Consider the following 17,897-nt stretch of genomic DNA (forward strand, 5'->3'; position numbering starts at 1 on the left):
TTGTGCCAAAGAGGTTTAACTGAGTTCCAGTTTAGGGCTCATGTGCCATGACAGAATTTTATAGGGAAAATTACGCTGCATAGTTCTTTACTTAATCATCTGCTGTTACGTCTCTGCTCCCTTCACAGATTTAATGTGCCTCATTTCAAAATTAATTTTTAGGAAAATACACTTTATGATCCAGCTTTCCCAAATCTTTGCAATATTAAAACACAGGTGGTTTGGGTTTTGTTGTTTGTATTAAATCCCAAAGAACTTCATAATGGGACTGCAAATTTAAAAAGAGGAAAAAATTCAGAAGTAAATGCATTTTTAAGCTGTTGTAGAATGCAGAGCTGATTTTCAACTGTGAATATTAAAATATATGTGATTGGTAGAATAGGAATCAAAATTACAATGACCTAGGTTTGCCTTTTTTAACAAGTTGGTCTTTCCCAGTAATTTCCTATCTGCATGGTTTGAATTGAATTTTTTATGTATCTAAAACTTCCTTTTTTTTTTTTTTCTCCCCTCCTCTATATAGGAAAATTCCTCCTGCGGCAGATAGTCCCATGCCTTCTCCAGCAGCACATGTCTCCACTCCTTTTCCAGCGTCAGTCTTACAGCCTTTCAGCACCCCCAGTGCGGTGTATATTCCTTCAACACCTATCAGTTCAAGAATCACTTCTTCTTACATAATGACGTCAGCCATGTTATCAAATGCAGCCTTTGTGACAACGTCAGAAACCAATTCCATTATGTCACACACTACAGCTTTTCCTCACGTGGCTGCAAGCCTAAGTATCATGGACTCAGCTTTTAAGGCGCCATCGGCTGTGTCACCAGTGCCAGCAGTCATCCCTTCCCCATCCCACAAGCCATCCAAAACAAAAACCAGCAAATCCTCAAAAGTGAAAGACCTCTCATCTCGCAGTGATGAGTCTTCAAGTAACAAAAAGAAAAAGCCGCAGTCGTCATCATCATCGTCCTCATCATCATCCTCATCGTCCTCGTTATCTTTGCAGACATCTTCCTCATCTTCATTTTCAGGGTCCCACAAAAAGAACTGTGTCCTGAACCCCAGTTCAACCTTGAACTCCTATCAGGCTGCATCTTCCTATAACAGTATGTCTGTGCACAACACAAATAACGGAACAAGCCCACTCAGTGCCAAATCGGAGCCCTCAGGACGGACTTCATTATCAAGCAGTTCAGCAGACTCAGTGAAACACATGAGCATGGTAGTGAGCAGTATTGACTCTTCTAATCTGTCTGTACCTTCTCTTGTGCACCACTCGGGGGACCACTCCCTGGGAGCACATAATGCAGTGTCTTCTCTACCCCTTTCTTTTGACAAATCAGAAGGAAAAAAACGTAAAAACTCTAGTTCTAGTAGCAAAGCCTGTAAAATCACTAAAATGCCTGGTATGAATAGTGTTCATAGAAAGAGCACTGCCAACCTTATTTCTGCGGTGCCAGATCCTACAAGCAGCTCCATCTCTCGGCAGGTAAGGGACTCTTCCAGTTATTTTTTTGCAGGTCATGTCTGACTTAGGCGAAGTATTTCATGCATTCTAAAAAGAAAATACTATGTTTGCTTCGGATTCTTTTTCATCGCACAACTTACTTCCTAGGTTAACACAGAAACATATTTGTATTTCTTTTGTACCGAGATGTTTTGAGAGTTAAAAGAAAATCTGCTTTCTTAAAATATTTTTATGAGATTTTTAAATTCAATTAATAAAGTAGCCATTTGTATCTCTGAAAGTAAAATTGAATGTCCAGAATGCATAAATAATTTTTAGAAATTATTTTTTATCTTAATTCTCATCTCTCTGAAATAAATTGTGTCATTAAAGCAGGATGATAATAGTCAGCATTTCTCTTTGTTTCTTTTCCTAAACTTGTTGCTGATTCGTTTCTTAATGTTATGCAAATCTCCTTATTTCGCTTATGTGAAGCACTTACCTCATCTCTGGGGAGAATCTGAGATGCCTGACCTCAGATGCTGTTTCCTGTTTGAAACTGGAAAAATTAAGAAATTAAGATCTTAACCAGATGACCTGTAGTGGACATTTGATGATCTTTTTTAGTGTGCAAAGTCAGTGCAGCAGTTAAGGTTACACACTCTTACTTCATTGTCACTAGCAACAGAGCCTTGACTTCTCTTCCAGTGATGCTATATAAGGACAAAAGTATATATGACTTTAAAATTTGGTGGAAAAACTGCCAATATGATATTTATAATCTACTGTTTCATGCTGCTGCCGTGCCCAGTGCTGTGCAGTGCACAGAAAACAAAGCTTGACCCTGGCGTCTGGAAGACAAAACCATAGAAAGCAGAGTACCTCAGGAAATCCAGAGAAGGTAGCTTAGGAATGTTTTTGCTTGTTTGTGAAACTCTCATTTCCTAAGGATATTGTGCATAAAATGGAATTTGGAAATCAAGAGGGTAAACTCTTGAGCAAGGCCATCCATAGGTTAATAGCAGACAGAAATGGGAGTGAAAGAGAGGAATAAATGAATTCTGAAGCTGGTGTAGCAGACAGATGAAGGCCTCAAAGAATTGCTGAGCAGGTGTATTTTATCTTCCCTGCTTCCAGCAGAGGTGCAACTGAGATGACTTGGTTTGGCTTTTAAAAATGGGTAGTGGCATTGTCTTTCTATTTTAAGCTTTTTAAATGTGTCCTGTGATCAGAACTAATCTTTAAGTCACTAAAGTCAGTGGAGGATGCTGTAAATTCTTCATTCTGTCACACATCTGATTTTTGAAATATGCGTGTGCCCAGGAGGATTAAATTGCCCTGAGATATAAGATCTCAGATGGGAAGAAAAATAAGTACGAATTGTTCCTTTGGTACATACATGGGTAGTAGGAAATGGATTGTATCGGCTTTTCACAGTGCCCAGGCTGTATCTGCAGCTAGGAATGCCTGACGAAGTCTTACAAATACACATAGCGGGTGCAGAGTTCAAATTCTGACTCCCCTAGGGAATAAATCTGTTCCCGTGGGACATTCCTCTTCCAGCTTGGGATGTATTTCAGTATGTTGCACTGTAATGGAAGTAAATAAACCACAAAGGATCAATCAGAGGTCTTTTCTGAATGTCTGTAAATATGTAATTCACACTAATTTATTTTTTTTGCTTAAGTAAAAGGTTAAATATATGTAATGAGTGTAACGATATACAGATTTTTAAACATAATGTTTATATGTACAGGTGCATACACATACATATGTATACCTGCATATATGTGTGTGTATATATATATGTAAAAGGTTGGTCACACTTTCTTCTCATACTGCTGATCTTTGGAGCTACACTAGTAATCAAAAAATGGAGGTAGAGTGGAGCTGATAATATTTTGGATGTCTGGCTGGCAGCTAATGGTCTTTGTGACAAGGATACTCAATTGTATACAATACAGAATAGTTCCTATTGTTTATTTGTGCTATAAATAAATGAAATTTGTACCCAGTTAAGCATATGGGTCAAATAATATTACGTACTCTACATGTGAATATTAAAGCTCTGGAGGATACAATACTTAAAATCACTTTTAAGCTGTGACGTTGTGACTTGCTGTGTTCTAGAAATGCAATCACAGTAAAAATTCCACCAAAAAGTCAGTATTACTTAAAATCTTGCTCCTGTTCGCTGACGTAATAGGGCAAAGTAAATTAAGAGACCAGTAACACAGAAAAAAGATCACTTGACTGGTGATAGGTTCAGGTACTTTTTTTTCTGATGTAAGTTGAGTCTGGCCTGGATAGACAGTAACTGAAGGTGTTAACATTGGGTTTTGAAGTGTACTTTAGTTTCTAGAGAGAAGTGAAGCGGGGTGGTGTCGCAGCTCACAGCTGACCTCAGTGCTGCACGCTGCCTTGCTCCTTGCCTTGTCATACCCAGTCAGTCTGTCTGGCAAGACCTGGGAGCAGTGAGTGAATGAAAGCCTGAAGAGGGGTAATGTCCCTTCTCGTGATTCTGGGACCTCAGCAAGCTGATTTCCTAGTGGCTATTTTTCCATTTAAAAGAAGGATGTGTATTTTATTACGGAAGGGTTTATGATGTTGCAGGTGTGTCATGATGTTCTGACTGGCTAGGAAAGACTTTACGAGACTGTGTGTCTTTAGTCAAGATTTGTATATTGAAGAAAAGCACATTACTACCTAGAGAACAGCTGTGGCATGCAAAGGAAGCTAAAGGGAACAGGATAGGCAGGGGCCTACCCTTTTAATCTTTGCACCACGGGAGCTGCCTTCAGAATTGGCTGCAAATGAAGACTTTAAACATTTCTTCTGGACAGAATGTGAACAGAGTTTTAAACAGTCCTTGTGTGGGAAAGGGCAGAGAAGAAGAGGGAGCCAAAGGCTACCTTTCACTGTATATGTGAAATGGCAAAATAACAAATGCTGTTGCAGAAGGGGAGGAGAAAACTGATGTTGGTGGAAACCCTGCCAGCCAGTGCCACAGTCCCATCTATTCAGTAAGAAACCTGCAACTGCATTTCTCACTGATTGAAAATGCCACCTCTCCATCAAACGATTAAAGTTGATGTTCCTTGAAGTCCTTCGACCTTGTGAATAACTCTTCAAGCCCCAGTCAGCTGCCATTTGCAGGCAGGTCTCCATGGTTAATTTTTATCAGCCTTGTAACCCTTGAGGACCCGCTCCTGTGGCTCAACAGCTGTGTCCCCTTTTTGTATCGCAGCAGAAATAACTATGCTATGTTTCTGGGTCATTGGAGAGAAGCCTAAGACAGACTGCTCTTGCACAGTGCTGTCGTTTCCCAAGCCTTGAAATACGCAGATTGAATATTGCAGTATTTTAACTACTTACTTTTAAAATGTATATATGTATATTGTCAGTTTGCACTCATTCCCAAATGAATTCTCTGATGCAGTAAATTGATAGAATTGCAAATTTAAACCTCTGGAGTTTGATTCTTCTGGTTAATACTTGCTTTACTGAGCAATAATAAATGAAGACTCTGCATGGAAGAAAATGGAATAACTTTGGGCATGCTGTGGTGCTTGGCCACTTGCTTTAAACTCCCCAGAAGTGGGGAAGGTCCCCTGAGGAGGGGTCTTTGACCCTTGAGCACTCTGTGCTCTCTCAGCTGCTGAGTGGCTGCACTAAGTGACTCCAGTAACTAAACTCGTATTTCAGTCTGGAGAGATGGGGTTTCACAATCTGTATCCCCCCGGTAACTGTTTCATATGTTGTTTTCTGACTTATAATAGTATTTATGTGCTTCTTAAGAGTTTATTTCAAGTATACAGCCTCTGAGAGATAATTATGATTCTATCTGAAAAAGTTTTTCTTTTGCAATAGCAAAATACCTGTGTTCCAAATGCAAGGCAATTAGTGCCACTTTACACTTGGAAGAGAAGGCCGTTACCATCATCTGCATTCACCTGACAAATCTGCCTCTCACTACTGCTCAATTAATGTTTTTCAGATTGGAAAAAATAGCAGTGTAGCTTTGTCACAATCCAGTCCTTCGAGTACATCAAACCCAGTACACAACAGACAAGTAAGTTGCTTTTAAAAAAGTGCACATAAGTAGTCTGTAAGCAGTTTTGAAATATTTTATGCTTTAAAACCTTAAAATACAATTTCTTTATGGAAGCTGTCTCTCAGTGAACTAATACTAGATTTCTCCTCTCACTTAATTTTCTCTTCCAGCTATTTTCCCCTCCGAGATTTATGAATAACAAGTTTTGTGCTTGTTTCTCACCACCTGTAGTACACTTCAGGTTGGTTTATGCACTGCTTGCTGGCTGTTCCTTTGGTGATGTGAACTCAGCAGCAGCAGCAGAAACTGCCTGTGCAGGACCAGCCAAGCTGATGTGGTTTTTCTATCCAATTTCCCCTGCTGAGCGAGATGGCACAGCAGAGTCCCCAGACTGGCACAGAAGGGACAGCGTTAAGGCCAGAATTGAAAGCAGCACAGGGAGGACAGAAACAGGACAGAGAAGAGAGGGCACTTGGCTATTCAGAGAAACTAATCTGAAAGCATAACTAAGCTAAGCATAATCTGAATTCTTCTTAGGCTGTGAGAAATCCTTAGTGTTCCCCCCTACCTGTTTATCACACTATTAGTCAGATAATTATAATAAATTCTGTAACTCAGCCTTTTTGTGAGGACAGGTGCTTGTCCTGTGCCCCAGCCCTCATCTGTCTGCAGGACTGATAGACTGGTTTATTTTTTTACTATGGCCCCTACTCTTTGACTCTCCAAGTTGAGTCATTTATCAAGAGTTCATTATCAAGATAATTGGTATGGAAGGGTTTCCCACCCACCTCAGCAAAGTTTAGTCACAAGTAAACAAAAATTCCAGAAGGTTTTTCCGTACAAGCAGTATTCTAGAATTCTGTTGCGTATTCTGACTAGATTATGCAGGAGTAGTCATTCCAGATGGCTGTGCTGCTTGGTTTCGGCTGTGTAGACTGAAATTGTAGTAATGATAATCCACAACTGTATCCCCATTAAAAATACTTGGAATCTCTCACACCCTGAGATGAACTGCCAAAGAGTAATTTTTTTTTCTCCTGGTGCTGAATGCAAAACAGTGAACGTATGGAACAACTGCTCTGAAGGGAAAAAAGTGGAAAGTTTCTTCATACTTCTAGGGACCGCTGTTTTGCTGTGTGAGACGCTGTCATCCAGCTGCCAGTAACAAACATGGGATAAAGCTGTTCCAAAGTGCAAAACTGTTTTTAACCTCCTGCTCTTGTGTTAATGTAAAATACACCCTGCCCGAGGAGCAGAGCTTGCTGGGATCTGTTGCCTGGATCTCATGGGGAAAACTTAACAGTACAAAACATTAATTTTGTGGTGGCCTTAGGTAAACAGAGGCTATTGCTGAACTTTTCAGCTGCCTGCTTCCTTAACTATATCAAAAATAGAAGTGCTTGCTTGTTTTAAGTGCCACAGACTCTTTATTGTTAAAAATATGTTTCTGTCAGATTGGTAGTTGAATATGGAGCTCAGAATACAAATACAAAAGGAAATCAAAATGCATTAAGTTTTATTAAACTTCTTTTTTAAACTCTAGCACAGGATTTTAGTATTTGGAACCATGAGTAATGATTACCTATTTAATGAGTGCTTGTCAATGTCAAAATAAATCTGAGCTGCTTTGTTGACAGCTTTCATCTCAAATCTAGCAACTGAACAGGCTCTAAATAAAATTTTAGTCTTAAACTGTACTATAATATTTCTTTATAAAAGTCTTATTAGTTAGGTTACAATAAGTGGATCTGCAAGTATATTCTGTGGCAGGCAAGATGCCACTGGGGGAACCTGAGTGCTCTTAATGTTAGGGTTGTTACAACCATGATGATGAGGGAGTCCAAGTGAAGCAAGGTCTGTAGGCAGAGACAATCTCTGCCATATACTGAGGTTTATAATTGGAAAAAAACAGGCAAGTTTTCACGAATACAAGTCTGAAAGACTTTCAACAGTGCACTTTGAAGTGGAATTGCAGCCATCGATGTAAATGTGAATACAGCGCGGTTACTCTGGACTTCCTTCACTGTGTTACCTGGTCAGGCAACCTGTTGGGGTGGTCTGCTGGTGTAGAGGGAGAGTTAGAAGATTGTAGTTTCTCAGGAGAAGGAGCGGGGCTCTTAACTCAACATGGGGTGGAGAGACTGGGTGAGGATGAAGCATCTGGGAAACCGTGTTAAGGCTGTGAAACCAGTCTGTCTGAACCTGGGATGGCCTGTGTGCAGTGCTGCTGAGAAAGCAGCTCCCCCCTCGCCTTCCCAAGGTGTCCATGGGGAGCTGAGAGGACACAAGGCAGTGCTGTAAAAGTCACTCGCACTCGTAATGGGGCATTTCTCATTACAGAGTTGTGAGATAAAGGTGCCCCGTGGTTGTTTTGATTTCACACAGGTTGTTTCTTTCAGTCACCTGCTGTTTGTTGAAGTACACTGTGCTCTGGGGTACTCCTGTGGGGGACCAGTGGACTGTGTGGATAAAACTGTTGCGGGGCTGTCTGTTCCCTCCCCTTGCATTAAACTCAGGTTAAGTTCAGACAAATTGTTCTCAATTCATGTTTAATTTGAATTTGCTGCATCTATTTGAGAGCTGAACAGGGGCTTGTATACAAAAAAGCATGCCTGTTTTTCCAACTGTTGTTGCTTTAATTAAAAAAAAATTACTTTTCCCTAAAACTACAAAAGCTACTTGACTTTTAACAGACATTAATGGAATGGTAGTTTTGCAGTCAAATTATTTGTGCCTGTTAAACAAATTCTGTATTAAAAGCTTGTTTTCTCCATATTTTATCCTTGTTCTAGGTTTATCACTAATCAAGTGTTTTTGTCTTCATAGTGCTTTTAGGTGCCTGAATATGTTAACACTTCAAGACCTCAGTATGCGGTGGTTTTTAAATACTGAGTAACTAGAGCATTTTATTAAGGGAAGGTGACAACGTGTATGCTGTATGGGGATTCCTTGTGCATGAAACCATGCTGTGTAGAGGAAAAGATTCTTCAGAGTTGTCGTCTAATTGCTGCTCTTTGTGTGTAATGATACACCAAGTTAATGAACAGGAGATTCACCAAAGCTCACTAAAATCAGACAGTCCTAAAAGGAAACACGCTGTTTATTCAAAGCAATTCCTTCTCTTGAAGGTCTAAATGTAATCAATAAACAAGGAGGGAATTTAGTTCAGGGACTTGAAATAATTCCTGCTTGAGCTCTGTCAGACGCAGATGTTATTAAAGTATTATATACTGAAAGACATTTTGTGATTTTGAACCTGGCTCTGGTTTCTCTTTTAGAAGACATCAAACCGGACTGGTAGAATAAGGACTCTTCCATAACAAGGAAAAGGAACCAGCCTATAATCTCTAGCTCTCAGCAGCCCTACACCACAGGGTTTTTCTTTTCTATGTCCTGCAGGTGGATTTAACCTTTTATGAATTTGTGGTTTTAAAGAGAATTAAATTTACAGAAAACTGTAATAGTGATTTGTTTAGTTTTTCACTTGTATTTGCCACTGATCTGTGCGTTCTGCTTGGTTATGTTTCATGCCTTTTAAAGCTGTTAGCGTTGCAATGCTCCCTTTGTTTCCTTACCAGAACACAGCGGACATTCCAAAAAAATCCAGATCATTATTTGAATTTATTTAAAGGATCTCCAAATTTTTTCATTAAATAAAAATTACAGTAATTCTGTATTTAAGCTTGTCCTATGGATAAAAATTGAGTGCATTTCTTAGTAATTTGCAAACAGCTGGGGCACTGCAACTTTAGGGACTAATCCTGACTGGTGCTCTGTACCTACAGCATTTAATAATTTCAGTGGGAATTCTGAGTGTTCAGCCTCTTCCATCATCGGGCTCTTAAGGGATCTGTACTTCAATCGATGCGTAGAGGATTTTTGCACCAAACTGTAATTAACGTTATCAGAGGCTCGACCTGTAAAATCCCTGAATCTTGGTGGATTTCCAGACACTTAAGATCACAGCACTTGATAACCTCAGTAAACAGTTTGGGTTTGCAAGGACAGGAGTTGAGCAGATTGGCTTGCATCAATAGAATTGCACTGACAGTGTTTCTTATAGGATTACTGAATAATTTTTTAATAAGATATAGATTTTATAATCAGGAAGCCAATACTAGGTACTGGAACAATAGTACAGAGGAGTTAATTTTTATTTCTACAGTGTTAAAAGTGCACTTATATGCTGGTTTATTTACATCTTGGGGAAAAGCGAGAGACTGCAAATAGGGAGATTATTACTACTTTCTTTTTTAAAAAAAGAAGGCTTAAGGCAAATTTTAAGACTAAAAATGTTTAAGCAATTATAAACAAGGCTAGACCCTTTGAAAAAAGTTTAGAAATATTCTTAAAATAAATTTTTATAGTGTTAATTTTGTAATAATTTATGTTTTGCTATAATTCAGAGCTAACTGACCGGTATAGTTTCAGAAACAGTATGAAACTTAGGAAAGTTTAAGCAATGTTTATATTTTTAAAATGTTCTTTGAATTATGTTTTTATTGTACATTTCTTCAGACTGAAAAATGTGTACATATCTTTGTTATTTTTGCACAATTTTTGTCTTGTTCAGTTTTAGGAGCAGTGCTATGTTGATTTTTTTAATTTATTTTGAGTTACGAAACTGCAGGAGTTGAAAAATCTCAGTAACAAAGTCATCCTCTGTAATCAATGAACTATTTCTGGTTGTTGAGGGAAACCAGCGGCTGTGAGATTCAGTCGTTGTTTCTGAGAAATAATGCTCATCAATGACTGAAGGAGCGATGTCGTAGTTGTAGGAAGCTTTAGCTCTTTCCATGCATCTTTTAATTGGAAAGCTGGAATATGGAGCCTGTTCTTTGAATGCTGCTTAATTTTTTTTTTCGACTGGCTTACACCTGACAGCATTTCAGGAAAGTTAAGCACCAAGTGAAATCCCACAGTGTTCTTTCATCATCGAAGAGTCATTATTTAATTCTATGTATCGAAAAAATTGGCCTGAAAAGTGAAACGGAAGTAAACGTTTGGGAAAAAAAAAGGATACAAACTGGACCAGCCTATAATGCATTATTAGTGTAGCATTCACTCGGTAGTTCTTTTTCTTCCCCATTTGCCTGAAAATCTTGTGATTTGTTTCCAGCAATAGAGGCTCAGAAGCTTTGGTTGTTACACATACGCAATGCATAGGCCCGTCAGCCATAAAAAGCGACTTGGATAACTTGTATGCCTTCTTTTGTATCGATGTAACAATTGTACATAGTGCTGATCGACCTTTGTAGAGAATAGTTTATACAGCATATTCTATTATTGCTGATTCTCAGTGAACTATTGTTTTAAAAAAAAAGAAGAAAAAAAGAAATTTTTCTATTTACACCTTATATTTTGTTATGCTGTTGACCCATGGCACTTTAACAAAACTCTGTGGGTTTTGCATAGCTGGTCAGTCATGGGATATATTAAATAACTGTTGTTGCACAGAAACGAATTTGCACCTGCTATATTGTGCTTTCCTACTACAGATTTTAGAACCTTTTCCAGAAGACTTTTGAAGAAAGCATGTCCAATCATTCTAAGAAAAAAAATGCCATACTTGTACAGCCAATTTCTTTTCTACAATCCATATTTTGTAACACTAAGTATTTTCATTCTTTGTCCTGCACCTTTATGTATTAGCAGTATCAGATAGAATTCATTCCATGCTTGTGATAATTGTAAGCAGAATAAATGTCTAAAGTAGGTGTAAATAGTAAATTCTATGGCTTACAGTTTAAAAAAGGAAAAACAGAACAAACACGTATCTGATTGATACTGCCATGGTTCAGCACCGGGCCTGGAGATATTCTCTAGTGAGCGATTGTATTTTTTGTTTTTTGCTTTATTATTATTATTTTTTTTTGTAACATGGCTTTGTAAATAAAATAATTTATATGTTTGTAAGAAACGGCTGGCTTTTGTCATTTTTTATCTTTGCAAAGCAAAAATGGTATGTGTGGCAAGACTGCCCTTTTCCTTCCCACAGACTGAAATAGGCTGTGCAGATATGCCCCGAGAATTCGACTGGAGGTACAAAAGGTTTGCCCAGCTCTCTGCGCAGGGATGACTTGCTCTGAGATTATTTTTGGTGTTCGTGTCTAAAATTTTTCTGCATTTACAAGTCAGGACACGTGTGACAATCAGCTACTGAGGTTTTTGCACTGATAAATCATTTTTAAATTCCTTTGCTTAGCTGATTGCATTTTCTCATTCCTTATCAGTGTAAGAATTAAGTTTGCTTGAGCTGCTAGATTTAGGAATTCTCACTTCAATGGGCAGTACAAATTTATAACCAGTCTTTTTTCATTGTTAATACTAAGAATGCAACTTTTATCTAGGCGTTAAGATTCTTGTTCTGTGTAAAGCCTGTTCCAATTACAGATGAAATGAGACTCAAATTGTTCATCGGCTTGTCAGCTCCGCAGAGAGGATTGCAGGGGTTTTCTCTCACAGCAAACCTCTTCTGCAGATCTAGGGAAGATGTACATTTTTATGCTGCTTTTATGAAGTATCTGGAAACTCAGTCGTGGAGATACTGGCAGCAAGATGCTCACAATTATGGTATTTTTTTTAAAGCAAGAAATTTGGACTGCAAACTGCGTTTTTGTATGCATACACTCAGAACCTGGCAGAGGAGATCAAAAGCTGCACCTATGTTCCAGGAAACAGCCATCGAAGGAGGAAAATTTTACCTTCTAGGTCAACAGGGTTTTGTGTAATGCCTTGCATGTTCTGATGCATGTGGCAAAAGCTAATCCTGAACTTGCTTTTTACTGTCCAATTTTTGCCTTGGTCTGAGCTGCTTATATTTTGATTTTTTTTTTTTAAACCTGTAGTTTCTCTTTTCTATTATAGAAAAACTGAACATCATGACCTAACAGTAGATACTGAAGTCTCATCTGACAGAGTGATCCCCATGTATGGCTGATGAGAGGCGCTTTGTTTGTAAGATGCTCTACTATTTCTAGCAGCTGCTGGAAATCAAAGCTACAGCCAAGAAAATGGAATATTGCAGCCATGAGTTATTAGTTGCTTGCCATCATTGCCCATGGCCAGCAAAGGCCAAAGACCACTAAATGTATTTTCCAAAGATGACTGAGTCCCTTTTTAGCACTTGCACATTCATTAAAATGACTTACAAGCTGCTCTCTGTTTGGAGTTCGTTTCTCTTTTTTTGGTTATGCAACAAGTATTTTGTTTGTAGCAGTGCTCTTTTTCTTGCATTATCTAACATGCTCTAAATACCACCAGTTTCAGAGGGAAGCAGATCACTCTGTAACTTTTTTATTCATTGCACTCTAGATTTTATGCTTCTGTTTTTACCACAGAAATATTTATTTTAGAACAAAGTCATTGCTGTCTGCAACCTGTATCTGTTTTGCTATTCCAAATCTGTCAGGATTCACAATTGGAAGAAATGCCAAATACTGATTCCAGAAATATTTGGAGGAGATTCATACAGCAGCTTCAGACTTCGGAACACGAGAGTGTTTATTTCATGCAAATTTGTATGCGGCTTTGCTCCCTGAGTACCTCTTCAAAGCTACTACTCAAAACAAATACAGCTCTCCTTTAAGACATGCTTTCCTAAGTGGAAAAGAAGACAAAGATGGTAATTCATATCTGTTGTTCAACGTGTCTCTTCCTTGGACTGGTGGTGGGGTCAGAGAAACTAAAGCGATGGAGACAGATGTCTGACTGCCACTGCTGTGTGCAGTGTGAACTCGCTCTACAGATACTAGAGTAAAAGCATCTGTGGTAAGAGCTATGGGCTCAGAGCCACACTTACTTAAACAAACAAATACACCATGTATCTCAAAGAACGAAGGCACCTGCTAAGTAACTTTTTTCCCTTTCCCTTCCGCAAAAGTACCACCATAGTTCTAGGAAATCAATTTCTTGGGTTTTCAGGCAATTGGGAAGTAGCCAGTTCTGTAAGAGAGCTAAGGCTTCTGATACTAAGCTAGCCTTTTATGACCTATTTTTTACTTAATTTTGATTTGGAAACAGTAACTGGGACTATTTTTCTAATTCCTCATATTTAATTTTTTCCAGTATATGCTTTTAATGGCAGGTGTAGTCTTTATTTTGCAATTGACTGGGGGAAAAAAAAAACAACATTCACAGCTTAGCCTTACGCCTGTAGGCTCTTGTTCTTGCAGAGGGGACTGGGATGGCAACATGGCAGAGGCACAAGTGATTGAGGCTACTTCTGTACATCAAGGACAATTCTGTGACAGAAGTTCTCCACAAGCTGAATCTGGCTGTGCTAGACATGCTGTCACGCATCAGAAAGGGCTGGCTGGGAACACTGACATTGGTGGCAGCCTTGGCAGCAGTGACTACGAGATAGCAAAGCTTAAGATTCTAAGGGAAGTGAGGAAGAGAAGTAGCCAAACTGCAACCCTGGAATTTAGGTGATCAGACTTCGTCTCTTGCAGACATTTTGTTGGCAGAATCCCACAGACGACTGTCCTGAAGGACCAGGGGAGCCAGGCTGAAGCACAGGAACAGTCCATTCTGATATGCAGAATGCTGAGCAGACATGGGAGAAGGTCAGACTGGCTGAACAGGGAACTCCTGACTGAAAGCAAATCCAAAAGGTGAGTGTTCAGACTGTGGAAGCAGGGGTGGGTTATGCTGGAAGAATACCAAAATGCTGCCTAGGCATGCTGAAGCAGAACTAGGAAAACCAGAGCTGGAGCTGGAATTAGTGAGGGATGTGAAGGATGCTCCTGTTCATTAATGTGGAAGGAAGGCTAAGGAAAATGCAGGCCCCACCATATGGGGCGGGTAACCTAGTGACACAGGACATGAGAATGACTGAGGTACGCTCAGTGCTGCCTCTGCTTCAAGTTTCAACTGGAGAGGTCTGTGCTCAGTTTTTTGGGCAGTCTGAGAAGGGAGGTACTACCTACGTAAGAGGAAATCTGAGTTAAGGGCTACTTGTGCTGGGTCTATACCAGTCTATGGGAAAAGCTAGGCAGGATTCAGGGGTGCAGGCTCGTATCATTGCAAGGCTGCTATCATCCTTTAAAGATCATGGTGAATGGGGTACGGGGCTTCTAAGGACTAGGAAAAGGTAAACGCAATGCCCAGTCTCAAGAGAAACCCAGGGAACTACAGGCTGCTCAACCCAACCTCAATCCCAGGCACATTATGGGACAAACTCTCCTAGAAGCCATGTCCCTACAACAAGAGGAAACCACACCTGACCAACCTGCTTGCCTTGTGTGGCGAAATAGCTGCCTTCAGGTACTGAGCAGTGGTGTTTACTTTGACCTTAGCAAGGCTTTCGACACCATCTGCTTTTGTACCCTTACAGTAAATTGGAGAGCGATGGATGCAAGGAGCAGGCTATGAGGTGGGTGGAAAATCATCTCGACAGCAGGGTGCAGCAGGCTGAGGTCAGCTGTCCGTAGTTCGTTTGGTGGTTGTTACTCCTAACGTGCCTCAAGGGTTAATACTGGATCAAGTAGCACTGAAGGGTTTATTGACCACCCTGGATGTTGGGATGGGCTGCAAATTCATGGGGGGGGGGTTAATAAAGTAAAATAAATTGGGGGGTAGGGAGGTGCTTGATGCAGCAGGACAGGGTTGTCCTTCAGAGGGCTAGGAAAAAAAAAACAGGTAGATGTGGCACTTAGGGACATGGTTTAGTGGTGGAGTTGGCAGTGCTAGATTAATGGTTGGATTCAAAGAGCTCAAAGGTCTTTTCCAGCCCCAGTGATTCTATGATACTAAGCTTAAGGTGGGGGGCAGAGGAGTCTGAGTGCTGTCTTCAACTACAAGATAGGTGATAGTACAGAAAAGATGGACCCATACTCTTCCTGAGGGTGCACAACAAAATGGCAAGAGGCAAAAAGGCAAAAGGCAATAGACTTAAGGTAGAGCAAGGGGAATCCTGCTTAGACACAAAGCAAGTATTTCTTTGCAGTGTAGCTGAGTACTGAATCAGGGACCAAGCGATGTTGTGGAATCTCCATTGTGGAGATGATAGTAAAAACCTGACTGGACAGGGCTGTGAAGAGCCTGATCTCAACTTTGAAATGAGCCCAGCTTGAGGAGGAAGGGGGAGTGACCACACGACCCCCAAGGTTCATTCCAACTTAAATTATTCTGCTGTTCTGTATAGTCACAACAACAACAAAAAGGGTTGTGGGTGTTGAGATAATCAATACCCAGAAGCTTAATAGTTCTGCTGTTAAGCACATTCCCATATAAATATATAGTGTGAAATCCCCTGGCAAGGAACTTGCCTGTGTCTTGGAAGTCCCTGAGGATACACAAGGGACGGGTGCAGGGGAGCCCTTCCGAAGCAGACACAGAAATGGCAGGGCCCAGTCCCTACAGCTCCCCCTGTGTTCCCTAACACAACGTGCTCTCTGATGGCCTTGTAGAGGGGCAGAGGCCGGTAAAGCGCGAAAGGAGCTGCTCAGCGAGCATGTGGCAGACCTACTGTGTCCTTCCCAGCCCTTACTGCTCCTGCCTTTTCCCACAGCCCTAGACTTCAGGTTTCTACACTCCCATGTGGAAGTTCATGTCCATCTGCCTGTTTTCCTCAGCAAGACAAATGCTTGTTCCGCAACCAGCTTCAGATCTGACCTGCTACAACCCTTAAGACTCCCAGTAGTCTTTTTAGTCCTATGTAATTAGTTGAAAGGCTTAAGTTATTAACAATATTCTGCAAAAGGCTCAGCTTCTGTCACAAGAAGTATTCAGTCTTTCAACCAAGTTCAATTTTAAGTAACCAGGACACTTTAAACACATGAAAATAGATTTGATCCTTGAGTTCTTCATTAAGACTCAATTAGCAGCATCTCTGTAACAGAACAGGAAAACTTGCAGATGTTTGTCAAATCCTCAAATCCTGTTTTTCTTAATTAGCAGAAGTTCAGTTTCAATCACAGCAGTCCATGTGAGCTTCTCACAAATTCTCCTAAACTATCATACTTTTAGTACTCGTAAATATAGCTGATATATCACTATACAAACTGAGGATAGTAAATTCCCTACATGATGCATTATCAGAACATTCTTTTTCAAGGAAATAGGTTGTACTTTCTTAACAGTGAAATGAAATAATTAAAAAAATTATTCCTAGTCGTAAATCAAATTTGAGTTTGCTCTGCTCAGTGATTTTCAAACCATTCCCCAGGGAAACACACTTCAACCTGCAATTCCTGTGTTTATTCTTAAAATTTTAGCTCTCAACATACGTGTTTCATACTGGTTATCTTTGCCGACCACTAAAAGAGAAACTTCTCTGACAAATGCTGCTATCCCTGCCACAAACACTGACTTACCTCATTCTCATACCTTATTCTCATTTTCAGAAAAAATACTTTCCACATGTTTATTTCTCCTTTGCTGGCCAGCTCAGCCTCTTGTTTGCACTTCTCTGCACTGCAGTCTACACTCTCTCCTATCTCTTCTTTAGGGGAAAAACAAAACAACCCCAAACCTTTGCTAGTGCTTTGCAGATTGTATTGAAAGGTGTAGAAAAGTCAAATGCAGGGACGGGTTCAGTAACTATGAACTGTATTCTGTAGGAAAAGGAGGTTTCCCTCCCTGCCAGGTAGCTGTGAAGGGAGGTAACTGCTATGAACCTGCAATTCCTCTAGCCCAAATTAAGACTTGAAGCACATCGCATAACCAGTTGAAAATACCAGAGGACACAGACAAAGCGTGCAGGTTTGGCTGCGGCCCTTCTTCCATTGTCTAAGAAAAAAAAGTTACTTCCATTAATGTGTTGTGATATTTATGTTTTGACAAATAGTTAAATATAGATAGTGCTAGACTTTTCAGAGGAATACCATTTTTTGTTTACCATGTGCTCGTTTATAATTGTCTGTTTTTATTTGATGGCAGATGGTTATGTCTTTGTAGAGTTGCATTTTCTTTTTTTTTTTTTTTTAGTGGGATACTTGATTATATTTCTCCTACTTACATTGGGTAGTACAATAAAAAGGTTCTTCGATGTCTCTTCTCTGTCTGCACAGGCTATGCTGTAAGCTTCAATAATGGTTTTAGAAAGCAGCCTTTCTTAGTTGCTAATCGTCGATTATGGCAGCAAGACCCAGCACACCTGACCCCGCTCCCGGTGGCACCGGGACCTTTTGCTCTGGCATTTCTTTTCGCACCCCTAGCAGGGGAACCCAGGTAGCGGACGGTGTGTGGGAAATAGCAAACGGTACAGATTGCGTTACCGCATATGGACGGAAATGTGGCTGAAACTGAGAAGACTTGCACAGATGCTAAAAACAACAGCGTGTAATTTGCTTTCCCCGTGAATTAAGACACCTGGGATACAAACTGCTAACTTTCGCTTCCCCCTTTCTATCCGTTGAAGCAGGAGCCGCGCAGTCAGCAGACCCTCCGTAACC

General features: G+C 40.1%; 1 protein-coding gene across 3 annotated transcripts in view; it reads left to right on the forward strand.

The window, feature by feature from the left end:
- Positions 1 to 11,419, forward strand: part of ATXN7L1 (ataxin 7-like 1) — a 41,379-nt gene extending 29,960 nt beyond the window's left edge. For 2 of the 3 annotated variants that reach the window (XM_010183772.1, XM_010183773.1), the window contains 3 exons: positions 524 to 1,487; positions 5,443 to 5,517; positions 8,778 to 11,419. In XM_010183772.1, coding sequence (XP_010182074.1) covers positions 524 to 1,487; positions 5,443 to 5,517; positions 8,778 to 8,819 — 1,081 coding nt within the window. In that variant the 3' untranslated portion in view covers positions 8,820 to 11,419. The remainder of the gene's footprint in view (positions 1 to 523; positions 1,488 to 5,442; positions 5,518 to 8,777) is intronic. The other variant, XM_010183774.1, reaches the window with a different exon arrangement.
- The last annotated feature ends 6,478 nt before the right edge of the window (positions 11,420 to 17,897 follow it).

The sequence above is a fragment of the Mesitornis unicolor genome, unplaced genomic scaffold, assembly GCF_000695765.1.
Source record: "Mesitornis unicolor isolate BGI_N332 unplaced genomic scaffold, ASM69576v1 scaffold24484, whole genome shotgun sequence".
NCBI lineage: Eukaryota > Metazoa > Chordata > Aves > Mesitornithiformes > Mesitornithidae > Mesitornis > Mesitornis unicolor.